Below are 16,577 nucleotides of genomic sequence, written 5' to 3'. Positions count from 1 at the left end.
ACATATATATATATGATCACTGCTGAGCATAAAGATGATGTTTTCTTGGAACTATTTATCTTAACTCTGAAGTCTTTCTCATTTCTGAGTGGTAATGGTCAGGTCACAGTCCACCATTTGATATAAGAAGCTAAGATTGTTTTTCAGTACACTGTTTCACAAAACATTTTATTACTCTGTCACGAAGCCTCATAAGATCTTTCAGCAATTCTATGATCAACTCTTGTCCTTGCCACCTTGGTAACTGTATCATCAGAAAACTTTTAAATCCCATTGCTCACCTCCTTTTCCAGGTCATTTTTGGCTATGCTAAAGGATGTGCATCTCAGCTCAGAATTCTGCCAAACTCCTCTTCCTTTACTAAGAAATCTGACTCTTTGTTCGTATTGTGTTGAATTTCTGGATGTATTCATTCAGCTTGAAGAGAAGGCTAAAGGGAGATCTAATTGCTGTGTTTGGCTACTTGATATAGAGAACACAAAGGCAGACCCTTCACAAGGAAAGGACAAGAGGCAACAGATGCAAGTCACTTTAAGGGAAATTCTGATTAAAAGTTAGGAAAACATTCTTCACACTGCACCAGGAAACCTAAAGAGTTTGTAAGATTTCCACTCTTCGGGGTATTCAAAGCTTGGCTGTGCATGACTCCAAGCAACCTTATCTAAGGTCTAAGCTGGCATTACTTTGGAAAAAAGGTGGCCTCCAGAAGTCCATTCAAACCTACATTATTCTGTGCACTTAACACATATGCACTCTTCTCCACAGTCTCCTTTCTTGAAGGATGTTGTCAAGGCCTTTTGGAAATCCCAGTAAACAGGGACTGGATCCTGTGCTGGGTCACACAGAACTGCATACCTGATGAGCTTTTCAGAGAACTCCAAGAGGTCTGCAAGGCAGAACAATGTTTTCTCTTTCCAGGATCATAGTCATCATCAGGTGTAATTATACACTGCCATTAGCAATTTGCCTATTTAATCTATATTTTTGGGGTGAATACCATTTGGCCCAACTGATTTGTATGTGTTACTTTTCATTCTATTTCTTTGAATCATCATCTGTTCCAAAGTTGCTTCAATTTTCAGGCAGATGGGTCACCGATTTAACCCTTAAAAATGCATGCTGTGTTGTAATCTCCTTTCTTTTCTATAATGAACCTGGATGCCAATAATCCATCCAACTTCTCTGCAATGGTCTTGTCCTGCCTGACTGTTCCTTTTCTACTCTAGTTTAGGAAGTGCTGCAAAATGCTTGCCAAAATATTTTGCTCTTGATTTCCTATGAGAAGAATTTAGTACTAATTTGGGTTCCTTAGCAAGCTGCTCCTCCAACTCTTTTTTGGTCTGTTTGATCATATTTTCACATTTTATCTATCCAAATTTATGTTCATTTTCTTTTAATACAACTTCAGAATTTGAAATGATGCTTTCTTAACAATCTCATTTGGTATGCTGCTTAGGCATTCCATCTTCCTTCTGGATGCTGAACAAAACAGGAATGACTACTGGAGGCCACAGGAAAGTAATTTTAGAAACACTCTTCAGGCACCTCTATCTTCTTCATAAGTTTTTAATTGATGGAACATGGAAGTTTATATAAACTTCTATATGTTGTATTGCATTGTTATAATGTTGTTATAACACTGAACCAAGGTTCTTCAGGTGATTAGTCACCGATTTAGGTAACACTGTCCCAGATTTTCTCCCTCTTCATAGTTTGGTACTTCCTTATCCATATAACATGTATGTGTGTACCTACAGACTTGGAATAAATGGAGAGGATTGTGTGTATAAAAGACAGAAATTTTAATGCACAAGTAAGAATATTGTTGCACCTTTTTAGTAACAAATGTGATAATTTGAAAGATAAAATAAAACAGCTCTTTTCCAGATCTATATTGAAACAAATAATTTAAATCACCTATTTGAGCTCATCTGTTTTATTCTATACGGTGGTGTACTACAAACATTCAGTCTTTTCTGTGACTTGGAGTACAACAACTAAGGGAACACTAAAGGAAGTAACTACTTAGATTATTCAGTTTGATTGATTGCAAGAGCACCCTAAGTTGTGGGAGGAGATGAATAGTTAGACCATGGGAATGGGATGCGACCTTTTACTGATCATCATATCCAGTGATTTGCCCGATGACTTGGGAAATGTTATTCAGTCTGTGCCTCATCTTCCCTATTTATAAAAATGGGGGAGCTAGATGAGAACTGGGTTTTGCTGTATGTGATTTTTTTCCCCTTTTCCCCTAAGGTATTAAAACAAACCAGCAAATATCCACATTTTACAAAGTTTTACAGAACAAACATTCCCCCAAATGTTACCTTGGTATTATCACAACTTTGCTTTTCATGCTTTCTCTTTATTACAAATGTGTCTCTTATACTGAAGTACTTGACATCTTAAATAGAATGTGTCCATTTTTTTCATCAGTGGTTTTTCTTTCAGTAATTTAGAATAATACAAAAGTTCAAACAAAATGAAGCATAACAATGTCATCAAAATGAAGAAATTCTACACTGCAGAAACAAAACATTCTAATTTTTCTCCATTTAAACAATGCTGTAGATACTGACATATTTCTGATGAAGCCTTTCATTTTGATGAAAATACATTTCATTTAAAATCATGAACTCAGCAGAGATAGCACAGATATTGGTTTTATGACATCTGGTTGTTCTCACATCTCATCTGACATCTTCCTCTTTCACAGGTAACAATTATCTTTCTATCTGTCTTTTCCTCTGTTTCCTTCTCTGTTGCCCAAATGCATCACTGCTCTTACAAATATCCTCTCTATTCCACATATTTCAAGCACTCTTTTCTCTCAAGTTGTCTAGCTAATTAGAATAATAAAGTTAAGCTCAAAGCAACTGTTCCCAGGCTATGCTTAGCTTGAATTTTGCCATTTCTTTTTTGAATTTAAAAGGACTTGTGTGCCTGAAAGCTTGTTCATTTTTTTTCCTGATTATATCCATTAGATAATTAAAGATATTTTCTTGTGCAAACTTTGCCTCACTACTTTTTAAGGCAAACCATTCCATCAGAACTCTTGCGCCTGTTTTAGTAATAATACTGACTCCCTTTCACAGTATCTTGCAATTTATGAATAGAGATGCATGAGAACTGTGCATTATTTTTATCATGTAAGTTGGAATATATTGTAAGACAGAACTTGCCATGGCATATACTCCAATGCAGGAATGGTTCTGGAGGATGACACCTTTCCCTGCTCACTGCTACTGTCTTACCTGCTGCTTCTCTACAGCATGTCTGGGGAATCAGGTGTTTACTGCCAATCAGGCTTGATAAAACAGCAGGAGTTTCTTGGATTCTCTTCACAAGAGTATTTCAGGGCTGCTGGCAGCTGTTGTAGGGCTTCTGGTGACACGCACAGCATTAGTGTGCTAGGCATTTGGTGATTTAGATCATTTAGATCTTTCCCCTACTGCACTCTCTGCTGCAATCATAGTGTAAAACATTCAAGACTTCAAAAAAGATTTTCTTTTGGAACAGAAATAATGGTAAGACACTTTAATTGGAAGCAAATACATTAAAAAATCTCTATATATTATAATGCAGACAACATATTCATTATATCTGAGGGCTACTTTACTAATTATGTGAGAACTGTTCAGCAGAACAACTGGAGCAACAATAAAATTCTTATTCCAAAAAGATATGGTCCGTAATTATGGAAGATGTTGTGTTACTTCAACGCTTGAACTGAATCACTGTTTTTCCAACTGCCAGATTGCTGACTAAGAGCATTGGGCTTTGGTTTCCTCTGTCTGAGCCATAATGCTTCTCAGCCTATCTGACAGATGTAAAAAGATATTATAAACTTATGGTCCTTCTGTGCTGTGGCCTTATGCAGAGTTCACCTGAACTGAATGGGGTTGAATCTGCCTGTGTTATCAAATTTAGATATGTCCAGAAGACAAAGAAAAGTAGGTGATGACTTTTTTTTTTTTTCCCCCCAGGGGACTGTGGGATCAGTTCCATCATTTTTTGCACTTCTTTCTAGTTAAAGAAGTAAAAATGCAAACTGATCTTAGTGTTTCAGAAATGTCGTTTTACTTATAACCTTGTTAGTATTTCTAAATATTAACAATCACATTTGGAAAGTAGTCAGAGTGACATAAGAATCAGCTCATTACAGATTCAAATCAGACATGAGTTTGCATATGCACTATTGCACCTAAAAGGATTTATGATTTGGAGCTGCACAGAGAGAAGCATCATGTCATGGAGGAGGCAGGTGACAGTTCCTGTTTATGCAATTTTGGCAAGCTGCACCTGAAGGATGGGATGATTTTCTGGAAGCTGCCATGCCAGAAATACACAGCTAAACAGGAGGGAACTGAGAAGAGCAAAGGGAATAATTGGAGACCTATGGGGGTGTGACAGAGCTTCTAGCCTGTTTTTTAAGGAAACCAAGCTATGCAATCACACTGTTTTTCTGTCAGTTCTCCAGCAACAACAGTTGAATCTTTTGACCAATTTCAAATGAGCCTGAAAAAAAGGAAAAGGTCTAAACCACTGAGCTCCTGCAGGCCTAATGAAAATCAGCACCCAGATAAAGGATGCTCTGATTTGTGCACCCACTAAAGAACAGGTGAAAGTGTGAAATCAGCTGCATTATTTGACACAAGAGAATCCAAAACTGTCATCCAAAAGGAGGCTCCATGAGGTTTGCCGCTGATGGAACTGATATTTTTTATATATGTATGTATTTTTAAAAAGACCAAGGCTTCTGTCTTTTTTTTTTTTTTTTTTTTTTTTAATTATAAAGATGCACTGCAGTATGTAGACACCCATTATGAAATTACATGTTATAACAAATCCTGTCCAGAACAGGTCCTGAAATTCATACCTGAAATGAAATCTTTTATTCTGGTCATTTTTGGCTGCCTTGAAAAGGACTGATTTCATTTCTTCTCATGCTACAGCTAGTTGTGACCTTCTTCTCTCTCTTAAAATACTGCAGTACCTCCAAACTTTAAGAAATGAAAAATCGTGAGTCAGAAACCAAAAAAAAATGTGCTCTTGAACATCATGATTTGTTAATAAAACAGAGTTTGCTGTGATTTTGGACTCTCTTTGAAGTTTTTAAATGCCTTCAACTGCTTCTTGAGTGAGAGAGAAGTCACAGTGCCCCACTTCTACTAACCTATTGTGAGAAATGACTTTGAGCCCTTGATGCTACAGGGTATTTTATCCTTCATGACTGCCCTCAAACATCAAACCCACTCGAACTGACTGAAAACTCTTCTGCAGCTTTCATTATCCCCAGTCTCCCATGAGCCTGACAAAGAGCACCACTCTTCTAGGGAAGGAACGTGCAGGAAAACCCTCTGAATTGTTTGTTTCCAGTCTCTTCTTTCAGTTTGCCTCCAGCAAGAAAACAGACAGTCTTGACTGCTAACAGCTGGGCTAATGAAAAAAAACTTGAAAAGGAAGTATCAGTGGAATTGAGAAATTTAGAACATGGCCTTTGTACAGTCTGCAAGGAAGATATGGGGGAGAAAGAAAGTTCCTAAGGGTGAAGGAGGACTGGAACCATAAACGAAGTATGCACCTGTCCTGCACACTCATCGGTATCTCTGTTCATATATATGAATGGAGAAGAAAAAGATTAAAGGTTTATGAAGGCCCTGAGTGAGGTATGATGTGGTGTGATCAAAGATGCATGTATAAAGTGGTCACAGTGTACGCTTGGAGCTGTGAAAAATGAAACCAGATGTACTGTAGGGGTAGTGTGTGAATATACTCTGGATTCCTGTACCAAGTATACAGTGAAATAGAAGTGGCGAGGGGTAGGAGCAGAATGTGGCTGATAGTGAGGAAAGGTGTGCTGGAGGATGACTGGAACACTGGTACGCTGCTTGTGAAAAGAAAGGAAGAATGTGAAGTGTCAATGAACACAGGAGAAGGAAACAAAATAAAAGGAAAACAGGTATCAAAGACCTTGATGAGTATACAAAACCTATTAATCTATGGCTCAATCTTCAGAAGTGAAAGATTGTTAGGATATGGTAAGGGTATGTACAAATAAGATATTACAAGATGCAAAATAAGAAAATTTCAGTGGTAGCACTTAGATAAATGTATGCACAGCATGGGTGCTTCTATAACAAGCATTGATGTGTGAAATATCTGAAGATTTTACTATAGTCTCCTCAAAAAGCAAAACTTTAATTCTCTACTGTTCTGGGTAGATTTTTATTTTTTTTTTTTTCCCAAAAGGAGAGATGGATCCCTAAATATAAAACTTTCTTAACTTCCAGTAATACTTAGGGCAAGATCTCTGAGAACTAGAAATTAAAAAGTTTAGAGATGCTCTTAAGCTATCAGTTAGGCTCAGTGGAGTATGAAGGTTCTTCCTTAAAACATGTGTTATGAAACCATTGACTCTCTGGGTCATATATTTGGAGTGATCATTAGAAAATGCCACTAGCTTCTTTGGTATTCAGCTAAGACTTTTGTGGGTTTTGACTAAAAATATTAGTACATTTAGTTCACTGGGAAGTTATGGAAAGGTGAATGAAAAATGTTTTCCATGAATTTAGAGAATTATTCCCCTGGTAACTTCCCACCTGTGTTCTCTTATTAAATATTCGGTGCCCTTGCCAAATTTAGCTTAACATTTTTCCAAAGTAGCCCAACTTGCATAGTCATTCTTCTGAATAAGTTTGGTGATTAGTCCTTTTTTTTTTTCTATTGGATGCCAACTTCACAGTAGAATTATCTGCTCAAGCCTCAGGATTCTCAAAAAGGTGGCAAGTCAGTTTCTTTTTTTGACAACTGAGGCTGAACTTGTTAGTGCAACACAAATACATATTATTCATATAAGTAATTCAGAAGATTTTAATTCACTGAATGTTTTTCATGAAGAAACATTATACATCGAAATGGTAGATAAACAGCAGAAGACTTTATAACTTTCATTTAGTAGGGACAAGCACAAGTCTGGGTTTTCATCACAGACTCCATGACTGTGATTGGCTTCTCAAGACAGCAGTTTAGGAAAGTAGTTTACCTGATATGTTGCGATCCCTGTATTCACATTCCATTTCTAGATTTCACAGTAGTCTTTGCTACGTAGGACTTTAGAGAAATGGAGTTAATTGGATGCCTTTCAGTGACAAGAGTTTGGATGTTACCAGGTAGAGGGCATTCTTACTAACCAGGCAACAAAATCCTCTTCAAGGCTCTTCAAGGCTTCAATTCTCTTCAAAGCTTCAGGATATATTGTATTTGAGTAGACTCAGCTTTCCATGCATCTTTGGTTGGATGACAATGCTAAATATTTCATTTTTACAAAGAAAACGTGAGCAAATAAGAAAACAGACACTCAGGGTTTGAAGTACTTAGCATTAAGAACAGAGTCTCTTCAGGTAGCTTGGTGAAAAGTGAGGTAAGTTTTATGCTTTCTTCTGTATTTCTCTCTATAAAACTACTTTCTTGATGCAAAAATGCATAAAAAATGCAAAATCATTTGTTGTGCCTAAGGTACTGTAGGCATTAGGAAAAGCATTGCTAGCAGATTGAGAGAGGTGACTCTTCCCTTCTGCTCTGCTGAAGCCGTATCTGGAGTGCTAGGTCTAGTTCTGGGTTCCCCAGTACTAGGAAAACACAGATGCACTGGAGCGGGTCCAGTGAAGAGCCATGAAGATGGTTAAGCGGTTTGGAGCTGTCATTTGAAGAGAGATTGAGAGAGCTGGGACTGTTCATTCTGGAGAACAGAAGGCTCAGGGGATCTCAGCAATGTGAATGAATATCTGATGGGAAGCTTTAAATAAGATGGAGCCATGCTCTTGTCAGTGGTGTCCAGTGACAGGACAAGAGGTAATGGGCACAATCTGAAACGCAGGCCATTCTGTTTAAATATCAGGAAACAGTCTTATAATGTGGGAGTGGTTTAACACTGGAATAAATTGCCCAGAGAGGTTGTGGGATTTCCACCCTTGGAGATATTCTAAACCCAACTGGCTGACTCTGCTTGAGCAGGGATGGTGGACTAGATAATCTCAAAAAGTTCCTTCTAACCTAAACAATTCTATGATTCTGTGCTTTTCAGTAACATAATTTTATTCACAATATTTTTCTTGGTGCAACCCCACACTCCAACTTCCATCTTTTTTTTTTTTTTTTTTTTTAAATATTACTCTGCTAGAGCTTTCATATTTTCCTTTTTAAGTTATGAGAAACTATATAAAAAGTCCCCTTATACCCTTTGTATTTATTTGGTATTTCACACACAGCAGTAAGAATCCATGTGCTTGACCCAGCATACAGCAATTAACAAAGTAATACAGAACAGACATATACATGACTGTGTCAGTAATTAATAAGCAGAAAGGTGAGAAGGGAAACTTAACCTCATGTAATATTTTCTCTCTAAAATTATTATGGAGACACTTGGGTCTTATAGTCTTAGACCTTAAGTACTTTTTCAGGTTGGCCTTAAAGCTGTAACTCTCAAACACTAGGGCCACTGCTCCAATGAATTAGGTCTTCCAGTTACTTGAGCTACATCTTTTATGTGGCATGTGCAGGCTCAGATTATCTGAAGTCTGGGGACTACCTATGCATCTATAACAACTTAAGCATTAAATCTAGTATTTCTGTTGCAGATATTTCATGTTGTTTCTGATACTCAACTGCTAAGGTTGTATCTGCTGGTTGCAGATGGCAGAAAGTGATTTTATTGATCAGCTCTGAGGACCATGTCTAGCAGTGGGTAGGACTATGTCTAGCAGACTATGTGGCCAGACCCCGGGAGAAATCATCACACAACTTAGTGGAGAGTCTGTGTCTTTAACTGAGTGTGACATAATGCTATTTACCAGCCCTTTATAGTGCTTTACTTATTAACACCACTTTAATCTGTTCTGAGGCATCTGTTGGTCATTCAAGTTTCAGTTTCCTTCATGTGCTGGAACAGTTGAGACTTTCCTTTCTGAGTTGGATGGAAAAGGCTGAACATAGACATTATCACTCAAAAGTTCTGGTGGTCACAGCAGTGCTTATTATTTTTTTTTTTTCTTTATAATGTATGTTATCAAATTGTTTCCTGCAGAAAATTTCTTGGGGGGATACAAACAGATGGCCGCAGTAATTCTGCTCAAATTCAAAGGGTCATGAAGGTTCATAGCTCTCAGAATTGTGAGAGAGGTATTAGTGTGGTTGGCTGAAAGCTGGTCCCTCTCCCTGTTGCAAACCCAGCAAGTTTGGCAGCAGGAAGCATTGAGCACTGCCAGCACAGATTTTTTTTTCTTTCTGGTTCATGCCCATCAGACGATCTCTCTAGAAACCAGAGCTGTTTCCATGCCATGACCTCAACAGAAGCGTGACCGAGAGGTCTAAAGCGTCAGCATGTGTTAGTAGTAGTTCACATTTTATTTGAAAGTGCAGTTTTCTCTATATTTTAGCTTTGCGTGTCCAAGTAGCCTGAATGATTTTGTTCTCAGATAGGCATGCTTGAACAAGGGGCTCTTCAGAGCTATACGCAGGAGTTTCAGACCAGTGGATTACATGCGGGTGATCTCCTCTAGAAAAGGACTGTTGTGTTGATTGCCAGCTACCCAAAATCTGGTTAGTCAGAGCTGGTAGGTTAGAAACTGATAGAGAAGCTACCCCTGTCTAGAATAATACTTTGTTTATTGTCTCATCCCAGTTGACCAAAGCACCGTGGCATGTTTCATGGCCATCTTGGTGGGTCCCAGCCGTGAAAAAATTGGTCTGATGGATAGAGCACACACCACTTTCAGGGAGGCGCAGAGGGAACCCCTGGCACAGGTGCCACTTGCTGTAAGAAGCATATGAAGAAAGTGCTCAAGTGTATCATAGGATATCCCAAGCTGGAAGGGACCCACAACGATCATCGAGTCAACTCCTGGCTCCACACAGGTCTACCCCAAAATTCAGACCATATGACTGAGAGAACAGTCCAAATGCTTCTTCAACTCTGACAGGCTTGGTGCCATGATTACATCCCTGGGGAGCCTGTTCCAGTGCATGACCACCCTCTTGGCGAGGAACCTATTCTTGATGTCCTATCCATCCTCCCCTGTCACAGCCTGACACCACTCCCTCGGGTCGAGGGAGCCAAGCTGCGTGACTGGACAGACTCAGGCTCCCTGAAGTGCAGGACCCCAAGGAGGGTCTGGTGGAAGCTTATGGGACCAGGTGCGTGCTGGAGGCTGCGGGACCACAGCCGGGGCTGGGACACCCGACCACCACCATGCCCACGGCTCCCTCAGCCCGGAGGGGCCGCCCGGCTCCCAGCGGTGGTCCCAGCCCACAGCGGGCACCCCGAGGGGCACCGGGAGGCGCGGCCGAGAGGCTCCGTCGGCCCGGTTCCCTGTCACGGGCTCCGCCTCAGCGGCCCCAAATCCCCCCCTTTCCCTCCTCCCGGCGCCAGGCTCGCAGCCGCCGAGCCGTTTCGGCGGCAGCACCCGCCCTCCGCCCCCGGGCACCCTCCGCCCCGCGGCGCCCCCCGCCCCGCACGGCCCCCGCCGGGAGGGCTGGGCTGGGGCTGCGGGCGGCGGCCCCCGAGCTGCCCGGAGCCGCGGAGACAAAAGGGAGGGAGCGAGCAGCAGCAGCAGCAGCAGCAGCACAGGGAGCCGGGCTGGGGGGGATGCGAGCAACCATGAAAGGCTGGGTCTCCGCCTCCTCCTCCGCTGCTGCCAGAGAGCTGCCGGCTGCTGCTGCTGCCGCCGCCGCTGCTGCTGCTCGGAGGACTACACTGTGAAGGGGGCGGAGGAGAGGCTGGCTGGGTTCGCCGGGCGAAGGTAGAAGGTGTACAGGGAGAGGCGAGGAGGAAAATGTCTTCTTCGGTGGGGCCCCGCGGCCCTCGCCCACCCACGGTGCCCCCCCCGATGCAGGAGCTGCCCGACCTGAGCCACCTGACGGAGGAGGAGAGGAACATTATTATGGCCGTGATGGACCGGCAGAAAGAAGAGGAAGAGAAAGAAGAGGCCATGCTCAAGTAAGCAGACGCCAGTCATTCATTCACCCAGCCGCTCATTCATGCAGCCGATCGCCGCCGGGCGGCAGCGGGCGCCGCCACCGCGGGGGCCACCCGGTACCCCGGGGGGGGTTGGCTTCGCCCTGCCCGGGGGGCTGCCCCCCGGGGACCCCTCTCGGCGGAGCCCCGGTGCCGCCCGCCCCATCGGCTGCCCTCGCCCCGCTGTCCTTCCCCCGGCGGGGGCAGCCCGGTGCCGCGGGACGGAGCGGGACCGCGGCCCTCCCCGCCCCCAGGGGGCGGGCGGAAAGCCCGACACGGGGGCGAGGGGCGAGGTGGGATCCCTTTGGGGTCCCCGCAACCCCGCCTCTTCCAGGAGGGGCCGCTGGGTGGGGTTTCCCCGCTTACCGGAGGAGCTGCCGTGCTGCCCCCGCCTGGATCGGCCTCGGATGGCTCCCGAGGCGGGGGGTGAGGCGCCTGCCCCCCCCTCCTTCCCCCCCCGGCCCCAAATGGCCGCCCCGGGTGGCCCCAAATGGCCGCCCCGCCGGGCAGCGCCGCGCCCCGCTCCGCCGCCCTCCCGCTCGCTCGCTGTGGGGGCCGGCGAGGCGTCTGTAATTAGGGGTACGGCCGTAATTAGCCACACGTAACGAGCCGTCGCCCAGGGGCAGGGTGCGTGCTGGCGGGACGGAGGGGAGCTGGGTGTCGGTGGGTGCCATGTTTGGCTTCGGGCGCCCACCGCCCCATCCCTGCCGAGCGAGGCGTGTGGCAGCATCTTGAAGCCTCCTCCATCCATCTACCAAATCCCTCGCTCACAGCGAGGGGAATAAACGGATCGAAGCTGTGGTCTGAGGAGGGGAGAGGCAGGATTCCTCCCCTCCTGACTTCCCCTCGGGCCTGTTGGCTTGGTGAGGGGAACGGGAGGGTGGGTGACTGGAATATGCGCAGAGCTCCTGCGTGACCCAGGCCCTCCCTGCCACGGGAGGTGTAGCCTTACCTCACCGCCCGCTAATTGCATGTACGCCTCTGGAAGGGATGCTCGGAAGGTGTGACATAATCTGGGTGTTTCTTTTGGCAGCATCGGAAATACCCGCTCGAACCGTGTGGGTTCCTGCTCTTCCCCGTGGCTGCCTCGAGCCGATGGAAATGCCAAATCCCCCACGGGCTCCTAACTTGTGCCCCGCACACCGCGTGTGACGAAGCGGGGACAGCGGTTCTTTATGTCGCTGGTGCTGCCCTTTCTCACCAGTGCTGGGCTCTGAATTTTCGCAGACCTAATACAGCAAATCCTGAGGCCCAGCTGCTAGCGTTGCCTCTCCCCTAGGAGAGGGTCTGAAGGCTGGGGTTGTGGTGTTTGGGTCTCAGTCCCAGACCAAGAGCTGCTCCTTACGCCTGGGGTGTGGTTTGTCTTTGAGCTGGGGTGGTAGGAAGGATGTTTTGTGCAGACGCATTGTATCAGTCAATGTGGGGAAACGTGAGTGAAGGATTCCTCTTTAGATTCCATTTATCGGAAGAAAATTAAATAGCCAAGTAGTTCAAAGGCTTTAAGCTACATTTATCCTTCTCCCGTTCCTTGTCCTCCAGCACAGCTACCTCCCTATAAATATTTAGCTTTTATTCCGTGAAGAAGATTGCTGGTCCTGTGATGATGCTGTAGAGCAATACTATAAATCTCACAGTCACTGCAAGAATGAACTTTTGTCGGTAGAGATGGTAATTTCTCAGCCCTATTCTTGTTAACATAAGGTAGAGGATAAATTTTCTTCCTTTTTTTTTTTCTTTTTCTTTCTTCTTTTTTTTTTTTTTAATTTTCTTTTTAGTTCTGTTTTTCTTTCATATTGGCATTTCTAAATTCTGGGCTGAAGCATGATTTTTTGTATGATTATGAGAATCTTCAGCAGTTTCACTAGATGAATTTGGGATACTTTAAATATAGTTGTTAAAAGAGGTAAAAAATCGCCCTGTGAATTCAGCTTGAAGTTACTTGATAGTATCTTCAAAGGTTTGTGATATTTAAAAGCTTATTTCTTACAACAGTTGCTTTTAATTTGTGACAATAACTGTCTAGGCCTGAGAAACTGTGATTTTAAATACATCTTTTTTTCTTTAAATAAAGAGGCAGAAATTAATTGAAAGCACATTGGGAAACTTACAAACCTATATACTTACTTTAGTGATATAGTTGGCTTACAAAAATTAGGTCACAGCACATAGTTGTCATATGGATTGTGACTTGAACTTTACAGAGAACCACTACATTTTGAGATCATTTACCTTTTCTATATGCTGAGCACTTTATTTTGTTCTGGGACGAGAGTTGGACAAGTCTTCCAGAGAGTAACCCCTGTAGACTGGGTTTCGAGACACGAATTTACTCCCACAATTTCGTAGAGGCTTGTTACAGATATACAGTGATGCTATACAGATGACACAGCTATATTATACAAGTCATACATCATCACTATCCTGTCCTATTATCTTCAGTAAAAGTTCTTCTGATTTCCTGAATGTCTCAGGAAAGCAGCCACCAGCTTTCATGTAAAGCCACCTGGCAGAGAAATGTTTCCTTCTGTAACACCCACATACAGATCTGTAACATCCCCTGGAAGTGAAACTGATCGGCGTTGCAAACTAGGCTGCACACAGTCCTGGGCTGAGCAGAGGTCTGGTTCACACTGTCTTGTGAATCATGAGGGCTAAAAAGGGTGCAGCATTTCTTGCCTGTTCTGGATGTCCTGATACCTCCAGAACAATACAAGTTTCTAAAACACGGTTTGTAATTCCTTTCCAGCATTCCTCATAGCAGAAAACTGTAAGGAAGAATTACTGGTCAGACTGCTGTATTCCTCAGATGATGGTCATCACGCTGTGGGTCCAAGGGAAATTGAGGCGTTTCTTTGAGTAGATGCTATGGATTTCAGAAGTGAAAGAGATTAGGGTTGTCAGCAAAGAGGCCGTGTCCCTCTCCTCCTCCAGGTCTTTCCCTCTCTATCTTCCTGAGCTCTGTTTCTGACTGAGATAAAATCCTTCTTGTAAAACCTCTCTGCCAGTTCCTGCTGACATCAGCACGTACTGCAGCGTGCCAGCCTGGCAGCAGGGCGATGGGCAATGCCATGATTTCTCTGCTTGCTCTGGAGTGTGGTAACATTCTTCAGTCCTGTGATCTGCAAATACCATGGAGCAACATGTTTGAGGAGTAAGGGCTTTTGTGAAAGTTCCCCCTTTTGCTTTCTTATGAACAGCTGCACCTTGGCATGAAGAACACTTTATTGATAATAAACAATTGGCTTTGAAATTTTTAATTTCAATTTCTTTTCAATTTCTTTACATGTGAAGGCAAGTTCTGCATTTTTGTACCATGTCACTAGGTGCTCCTGAGAGCATATTCATGTTGTTGTGCAATGGAGTGCAGTCCCAGCCTGGTGTACAGCACTGGAAACTCAAATCCACGTAGACACTTTGCTGGTTACCTGGCACTGAAAAGAAATCGAGGCATCTTGGGTGCAGTCCACAAATTTTTCTGTAATGCTGTGCCTGAGAAGCTGGGTGTCCTGTTTGTCCAGGGCACGTGCACGCACAGGGGTGCCTTAGCTTCTGTCTTATCCCTAAACCTGTTTGAGAGTCACAAACTATGTTGTCATGTGCTTAAGTCCTGTGAAAGAGCTGAATATGAACTCAACTCAAAAATAATGTCACAGCAGTGGCCACTCTCTTAACATGTAGGTGGCAGGCAGTGCTACTGCTTCTTGCTGCTTCAGGTGAAATAGCCTCGTGGTTAGGAGGTGGTTGCCTAAGCCCAGTGCACTTCTCAATCTGAAGAAATTGAGTCCTAGAGAACTGCTGTTTTGTTATAATGTAGTATTTTGGCTTGCTGTACAGAGAAGAGTGAAAGGTTTATGGGCCCAGGAGCCTGACTTGATAATGAGCTCAACAGAAAGCACTTTCTTTGCGGAGAAACTTCGTTGCTCTCGTGTTACATACATCTGGGTACCCAGGGCTGTTAATGTAGCCTTTTTTAGGAGAGTGAGATAAGTTGGAAGTACTGAATGCCGGAGGACAAGGAGGGAAGTTCTCCTTCCTCCAGCTTCACAATTGCTTTGCCAGATTGTGCATGTGTTTCTGATGATTCTAGCAACTCTCAATTGGAGCTTCACCTTCCAGACCCAGGCATCCACTGCTACTGTATATATAACAGTTTGTGGAGGACAGTGGTAGGATGTACTATGGCCACCTCTGCAGACTAATTCACATTGGAGGCATGTTTTATGTGGTAGGTAGCACTGTGGCTGAATGAGAAGAGGTTTGTGTTGAGTGGCTGCTTTGTCTAGCCTGAGGTGCAGATGTTGAGCAAGACTCTGATAAGACTGACTAATTGTGGAGATGAATGAGAAGGAAAGTTTTCAGTTAGGTGGGAAACAAACAGTTATTTGCAAAAATTAAAACAAACAAACAACAACAACAACAAAACCACCATGTTTTGAGGAAAAATGCTTTAAAAGTTTCAAATTTACATTCAAATGCTAGACACCCTGAGACAACCGTGTTGTTTGTGGGTATGAGGTACCTCAAAGTGAAACAACCCCAACTAATACTCAGCAAATGTCAATCACAGGAAAGTCACAGAACTGTGTATACTCCTGTGGATGTTCTTAAGCTGAAGTTTGCCTATGTGCAATTGCAGTGAGTGACTGTGAAGGAGCGGCATCAGGGACTGACCGCAGCCCCCATTCCCTGTTCCCCTGCACTGCTGAGGGGGAGGAGGTGGAAGAGGGTGGTTGGGGGGAAGGTGGTTTTGGCTTGCTTTTAATTTCTCACTTTTCCAGTTTGTTAGTGATAGGCAATAAATAATATAAATCTCCCTATGCTGAGTCTGTGATTATAATTGTTGAGTGATCTCCCTGTCCTTATCTCAACCCTTGAGCCCTTTCCACTGTATTTTCTTCCCTGTTCCTCTGAGGAGGGGGGCGTGGGAAAGGGGTTGTGGTGGTGTTCAGCTGCCCAGCAGGGTAAAACCACCACACTGCATAACTGAAGCTTAACAGATTGGCTGGGAGGCTGGTGCTCTTAACCAGTTTCCTGGAGACAGTTTGTTTCCGTCTCCATTTCTCACACTTGGACCACACCTAACATTGGCAGAAAATATTCAATACTGCTTGGAGCACAGTGGCAGATGCTGCCATCCTTATTTTATGTTACACTTACAGGCCAAATAAGAAACTAGGGTTCCAAGACCTTCTTAGCCTGGATGGTGTAAACTTGATGGTGCTGATTCCTCTTCCATAAACACTGGGGAAAGGAGAAGTGGGATCATTCCTCGTCCCTTCTGTTGAAACCGGGCCACTTTGCACAAATAAAAGCAAGAGTCATAGGGCCATCATGAGGAAGGCTGTCTTTATACTATCTTTAGGATAAAGATTTTAAAGTCTATCTTTAATCCCACTGGGAAGACAAAAGAAGAATCAAGAGTTCTGGGAACTGCTTGTGCATTTGGCAGCAAGAAATTGAAGGAAAAAATAGATAAACAATTCCAAAACTGCCTCCTCTGTTCGTACTCTTTCCATGGTCCCATGAATCTTGCTTGTTTCTTATCATCAAAGGAGAC

The 16,577-nt window shown here is 43.6% G+C and overlaps 1 protein-coding gene across 4 annotated transcripts in view; it reads left to right on the top strand.

Annotated features, from left to right (window-relative positions):
- Positions 1–10,811: 10,811 nt before the first annotated feature.
- RIMS1 (regulating synaptic membrane exocytosis 1) overlaps positions 10,812–16,577 on the top strand; it is a gene marked incomplete at its 3' end in the record, with an annotated part of 310,018 nt that continues 304,252 nt past the window's right edge. For all 4 annotated transcript variants that reach the window (XM_082756958.1, XM_082756967.1, XM_082756960.1 and 1 more), the window contains exon 1: positions 10,812–11,002. In XM_082756958.1, the coding sequence (XP_082613084.1) occupies positions 10,839–11,002 (164 nt within the window). In that variant the 5' untranslated portion in view covers positions 10,812–10,838. The remainder of the gene's footprint in view (positions 11,003–16,577) is intronic.

The sequence above is a fragment of the Aythya marila genome (assembly GCF_965140915.1).
Source record: "Aythya marila genome assembly, chromosome: 3".
Lineage (NCBI taxonomy): Eukaryota > Metazoa > Chordata > Aves > Anseriformes > Anatidae > Aythya > Aythya marila.
This window is presented reverse-complemented; position numbering and strand designations above follow the sequence as displayed.